This window comes from Canis aureus, chromosome 37 (genome assembly GCF_053574225.1).
Source record: "Canis aureus isolate CA01 chromosome 37, VMU_Caureus_v.1.0, whole genome shotgun sequence".
Lineage (NCBI taxonomy): Eukaryota > Metazoa > Chordata > Mammalia > Carnivora > Canidae > Canis > Canis aureus.
Genome location: NC_135647.1, coordinates 23,173,987 through 23,179,986, shown reverse-complemented (window position 1 = coordinate 23,179,986; position 6,000 = coordinate 23,173,987). Strand labels below are relative to the sequence as shown.

Below are 6,000 nucleotides of genomic sequence, written 5' to 3'. Positions count from 1 at the left end.
TAAGGAAGAAAAGTCATAATGGGATTTCCTCATGAAAATTCACTTAGTCTGCTTCCAAGTAGGCATCCTTCCAGTTGATAAACTGTTTAAGGGCATTTGCAAATTTGTTTGATGTCACATCTCAAATTGGGTATGATTGTGGTTGGTTGAGTTTTACCACACCGACAGAGTAAATTCATTTGAACTTTTACCTATCCCTTCTGTTTCCTAGGGGGAGAATTTAATATAAATTTAATATTTGTTCTGAAAGTTGATGGACAATACAGAGGGATGTCTGGGTGAGTCCGTGGATTTGGCTCGGGTCACGATCTCAGGGTCCTTAGGATTCCAGCCCTGCATAGGCCTCCCTGCTCTGGGGAGTGGGTTGGGGGTGGGCATGGGGGTGGAATCTGCTTCTCCCTCTGCTTGTGCTCTCTAATAAATAAATAAAATCCTAAAAAAAAAAGAAAAGAAAAACCCAAACCAAAAAAAAAAAAAAAAAAAAAAAGAAAGAAGTCAATAAAGAGAAGGAGACAGAAGAGAGGACACCGTTAGGACACAAACGTTTATGTGATTTTAGCCATTACAACAGTAGTTCAGAAATATCTCAAATGTTACATTGATGTGGTCAATATTACAAAAAGAAAAAAACAGAAACAAACCAAAATGACAGGCAACAGTGAAGAGCACCAGAGAACCAGCGCACACACCTAGAGAAGACCATGCTTCTTGCCTTCCACTGCCCAGAGATTCTCCGCACTAAGCCCCCCTCCCCCGCGCTTGCCTCCTGCAGGCCCGCGCCCTGGGGCGCCCTGGGGCACCCTGGGCCACCCGGGGACCTCAGGCCTCCCTAGGCCTCGTCCTCGCCCTCCTCCTCCTCGAACTCCCCCTGTTCGTCGGCCGTGGCGTCCTGGTACTGCTGGTACTCGGACACCAGGTCGTTCATGTTGCTCTCGGCCTCGGTGAACTCCATCTCGTCCATGCCCTCGCCCGTGTACCAGTGCAGGAAGGCCTTGCGCCGGAACATGGCCGTGAACTGCTCCGAGATGCGCTTGAACAGCTCCTGGATGGCCGTGCTGTTGCCGATGAAGGTGGCCGACATCTTCAGGCCGCGCGGCGGGATGTCGCACACGGCCGTCTTGACGTTGTTGGGGATCCACTCGACGAAGTAGCTGCTGTTCTTGTTCTGCACGTTGAGCATCTGCTCGTCCACCTCCTTCATGGACATGCGGCCGCGGAAGATAGCGGCCACCGTCAGGTAGCGGCCGTGGCGCGGGTCGCACGCGGCCATCATGTTCTTGGAGTCGAACATCTGCTGGGTGAGCTCGGGCACCGTGAGCGCGCGGTACTGCTGGCTGCCGCGGCTGGTGAGCGGGGCGAAGCCGGGCATGAAGAAGTGCAGGCGCGGGAAGGGCACCATGTTCACGGCCAGCTTGCGCAGGTCGGCGTTGAGCTGGCCCGGGAAGCGCAGGCAGGTGGTGACGCCGCTCATGGTGGCCGACACCAGGTGGTTGAGGTCGCCGTAGGTGGGGGTGGTCAGCTTCAGGGTGCGGAAGCAGATGTCGTACAGGGCCTCGTTGTCGATGCAGTAGGTCTCATCGGTGTTCTCCACCAGCTGGTGCACCGACAGGGTGGCGTTGTAGGGCTCCACCACCGTGTCCGACACCTTGGGCGAGGGCATGACGCTGAAGGTGTTCATGATGCGGTCGGGGTACTCCTCGCGGATCTTGCTGATGAGCAGCGTGCCCATGCCCGAGCCCGTGCCGCCGCCCAGCGAGTGCGTCAGCTGGAAGCCCTGCAGGCAGTCGCAGCTCTCCGACTCCTTCCTCACCACGTCCAGCACCGAGTCCACCAGCTCGGCGCCCTCGGTGTAGTGGCCCTTGGCCCAGTTGTTCCCGGCACCGCTCTGGCCTGCCGGGGGGGGGAGAGATGTCATAAAATCACTGATGACTGGATTACATTCTTTCTTCCCTTAAGCCCTTTAATATAGATCAGTGAGTCAGTATTCAGATAAGATCGTTCCAGATGACCACCCAAATGGCCAGACGCTAAAATACTCGGTTATGGATATAATTACAAATGAGGAAGACTAAGAATACCTGGCTATTAAAGGTTGAAAGGCATGTTTGTTTGGTTATTTTAAAGATTTATGTATGTATTTAATCATGAGAGACACAGAGAAAGAGGCGGAGACACAGGCAGAGAGAGAAGCAGGCTCCCCGCAGGGACCTGGATGTTGGATCCCCGGCCCAGGATCCCGCCCTGAGCAGAAGGCAGATGCTCAGCCGCTGAGCCACCCAGGCGTCCCTTGAAAGGCAAATTTGCTTTAGCTTATCTGAAGACTGCATGGGCACACAATAGGGTGTTCCTCATGCAGGGCGTTCCCGCCGGCAGTCCTGCCCTCCACCCGGAGCTGTACAGTGTCAAATGAGCCTCCCCTGCCATCAGCCGTGCGGGTCACTCACCAAACACGAAGTTGTCGGGCCTGAAGATCTGGCCAAATGGCCCAGACCTGACCGAGTCCATGGTGCCTGGCTCCAGATCCACCAGGATGGCCCGAGGCACATATTTGTTACCTGCGGGGAACACAGCTGGACTTAGATGTGCAGGCAGAGAGCTCTAAGGAGAAAGGCTTGCCTCCCTTTTGCAGGCACAGCTGTCTCCCCAAACAAAGAAGGATGCACAACCACCAGATTCTCAAGGCTTTGGTTGTGAACCGCCCACTGAAATCCTGCAGTGAAACAGTGGGAATCCTAAATCCGCTAGCCTCCTCTCCCCTGGGGCTGCACTCCTGGAGTTAGTCCTGGGGAGGGGACAGTAAAAAAATGGTGGGGGGGGGGGGCGGGGCGGCAGGGTAATTACCAGTAGCTTCATTGTAGTACACATTGATTCTCTCCAGCTGCAAGTCGCTGTCTCCATGGTAACTGCCGGTGGGGTCGATCCCGTGCTCGTCACTGATGACCTCCCAAAACTAAGACACAGAACAGGTTTGCATTTAGCGGTGCCCATCCCCTCGCAGAGAGAGAGAGAGAGAGAGAGAGAGAGAGAGAGAGAGAGACCGGGTCTCACAATGGAAAGCCCTAGACTCAGTTCCAAAAACCCTAACCCTCAGGCTGCGCGACCCGGGGGCTTGGCCGCAAAAGGCTTGTATTTTTCAGGGTCAGAAAGTTGAAATTGGGCGTTTCCCCGGCGAACAGCTGCCGGCTGCAGGAGGTGGTGGGGGGGGGGGGCCGGGGCAGGGGGCGGGGACTGCAGGCGGCGCGCAGGGGGTGGGCTGGGAAGCGGGGCCCGGAGGGAACGAAGGGGAGCGGTTTGCATGCGGAGCACGTCCAGGGGCCTCCAGACACTCGCTGTCCTCCCCTCCCCCACGGCCCCACTGCGCCCCTGGCCCCACTGCGCCCCTGGCCCCTAGCCCCGCCCGGCCCAGCGAGGAGCGCAGAGGCCGCGGGCGCGCAGCGGGGCCGGGATTCCCGCTGGGTTACAGCAGAAAGGAAAGCGAGCCCCCCCACCCCCACCCCCGCCTCCGAGCCCACGCCCCACACCGCCGCACGGAGCTGCCCGCAGGGTCGGGGGCCGGGACCCCGGGGCACGCTCGGGTCGAGGCTCGCGCCCCAGGGCGCCGAGGGCTTCGGGCCCGGCACCCCCGCCCCCCCCACCCCGGGGCGCGCCCACCTTGGCGCCGATCTGGTTGCCGCACTGGCCGGCCTGGATGTGCACGATCTCACGCATGGTGCTGGCGAGCTGCTTCTGGCCCTGGTCGGCGTCTGGTCAGTCTGTCCGTCCTCCCTTAAACACCCACTGCGGGGCCACCGGGAACGGGCTCGGGGACCGCTTGGCTGAGAGCGCCGGCCCCGCGGACTCGGCCTTTTATGCAGAGAGGGCGGGGCGCCCCGCGCAGGCCGCGCCCCCAGCCCGAGCCCCCCCAGTCCCCTGCGCGCTGGAGCTCTCCAGGCCTCGCTGACGTAATGCTCGGCGCCCGAGGACCGTCCTGGGGGCCGGACCCTGGGCCCGCAGCCAATCAGCACCGGCCTGCAGACCTGGCGAGGAGCGGGGGCTTAGGGTAGCAGGGGGGGCGTGGGCATTGTCTAGGACTTGGGGCGGGGGGAGGCGGGAGAGCCGGGTGCTGAGAATTGGGGGTCGGTGAGCGAACTGGGGGTGGGGGTGGGGGTGGCGAAGAGAGGGCGAGCCCCGTGGCAGGCCGCAGGTGGGGGCATTGCTGGCTCTGGATGGCGGGGGGCGGGCAGGGGACCGACCGGGGCAGGTGCAGAGCCCTCAGGTGCGCCGCGCTGCGGGTGCGGCAGGTGCAAGCGCGGAGGGTCGGGTGGGTCTCACTGCACAGCCAGCGCTTAGGGAGGCGCCTCCTCGCCCCCCTACCCCCGCCCGGAGGTCCCTAAGCTGCCTCCCCCCCCCGGACACCGCTGCCTCCTGCCCAGCCCTGGAAGCCGCACTGTCCCGAGGCGGAGCCCTGGCCACACGGAGCCTTCGGAGCACGGGCGAGCCCGGGAGAAGATCGCGTGGGGTCAGGCCGTTGGGGGCTGAAGGGCCGTGCCCCCGGACCCCCGAGCCCCGGGGGGGGGGCCCTCCGCCCTGCCCCCAGCATCGCCCGCCCTCGCTTTGTCAAGGGCTCCGGGCTCCCTCTCCCTGCGGTTGCTGCATCCAAGGGGTGGGGCGAGCGCCTCGCCCCCTGCAGCCCCACCCGAGCCTCTCCAAGAGTCCCCAGCTCCCCGGCGGGCACCGAGGACTCCTCCACCTCCCGGGCTGGCTTTTGTTCCCGGGGAGTGGACAGGGTGGGTGTGGCTGTCCGCGCCCCGGGTCCTGTCCGGCGGTCGGAAGGAGGGTGGGGCCCGGGGGGCGGGGCTGCGGCGGAACAAAGGGCTCGCTAAAGTGAGGGGTCCCTCCCACAACTGAGCAGCACACCCCGGCGCCCTCCGGCTCTGAGTCGGGTTCACCCATTGTCCGGGAAGGAAATGGGTTCGACCGGCGGTCGTCGGCTACAGCCTGACCCCGCGGCGGCCCCGGGGTCCCCCAGCTCCGTGCTGCGGATGGGGTGAGGGACACGCCTAAAAACTGCGGCACCCGAGACCCCGAGGCGCACGGCGCGCGTGCGCGGACTCAGAGCGCTGACACCTCCAAGTCCCCAGCTTCTGGGGGGTCGAAGAAGAGGATCTCTTTGTTGCTTTCCGCGTGTCTGGGGGTGGGGGTGGGGACACCCTTAAACCTGCCTGCGTTGGAGGGTGGCCGCGGAGAGGGTGGGCTGGAATGTTCCTGTAGAGCTGGGGCCGCGCCCCTGCAATTCCACGGGGGATGCGCCCCTCCCCGTCGGCTGGGGACGGGTCGCCTGCGAGGTGACAGGACCCCTTTCCATCCTCGGGCGACAGGGGCCGAAGGGCCCGCGTTCCCGCGGGGGGAGCCGAGCCTGCAGCTGTTGAGAGCCTCCCAGACCCATCAGCAAGCTGTCACCGCCTCTCCCGCGGGGAGGTGGGAGGGGGGCTTCAGCCCAATTCCGGAGCACAAAGGGAGACCGAGAGAACAAAAGCCCAGCTCCCCCCCACCCCCACCCCCAGCGCCCAAGGCGCCCAGACTGAACCTCCGGGGGCCCCACTTCCCCAGACCCCGCTTCCCTCCTCGGGGTTGGGATGGGGTCGGGCGGGAGGCTGCGGAGCGGGGCCGGGGGGCGCCCACACGCCCCTTGCGGGCTCCAGGCACCCAGGCCCCTGAGATGCAGAAACGTGGAGGGTGAGCGGTTCCCAAGGTCACCCTGCAGGTTAACGGGGCTCAGGCTGCAGTCCTGTCCTGCAGGCGCCCCAGCGCTCGGGGAGGGGGACCCGAGCTGTGGCTGCTGCGGACACCGGGACCTGGGGATCCGGCTCCGGTGGGAGCGGGCAACGCTGGGAGGCACCCGTGTAGACGCGCGCCCCAGGGCATCTGCTGGGGGCCCGGAGGTGGGAGCCAGGCCCAGCCCCCCTCACCTAACGGTTTATTTTCTCGGCTTCGGTTAAAGAGCCAGATTTCCGCGGGGCG

The 6,000-nt window shown here is 63.5% G+C and overlaps 1 protein-coding gene across 1 annotated transcript; it reads right to left on the bottom strand.

Moving 5' to 3' along the window:
• Nucleotides 1-530: 530 nt before the first annotated feature.
• Nucleotides 531-3,829, bottom strand: TUBB2B (tubulin beta 2B class IIb). The gene is made up of 4 exons (XM_077886233.1): nt 3,652-3,829; nt 2,842-2,950; nt 2,445-2,555; nt 531-1,890 (listed from the first exon to the last, which is right to left on the bottom strand). Exons 1-4 carry the CDS (start codon nt 3,706-3,708, stop codon nt 830-832), a joined length of 1,338 nt encoding a protein of 445 aa, XP_077742359.1. The 5' UTR covers nt 3,709-3,829; the 3' UTR covers nt 531-829.
• Between the last annotated feature and the right edge of the window lie 2,171 nt (nt 3,830-6,000).

Bases quoted from the DNA above. Each gene is read 5' to 3' on its own strand.
- TUBB2B (XM_077886233.1), bottom strand. From the start codon at position 3,708: ATGCGTGAGATCGTGCACATCCAGGCCGGCCAGTGCGGCAACCAGATC. The intron at 2,951-3,651 runs GTGGGCGCGCCC...TCTGTGTCTTAG, and splicing joins GCAACCAGATCGGCGCCAAG to TTTTGGGAGGTCATCAGTGA. The intron at 2,556-2,841 runs GTAATTACCCTG...TGTTCCCCGCAG, and splicing joins GTACTACAATGAAGCTACTG to GTAACAAATATGTGCCTCGG.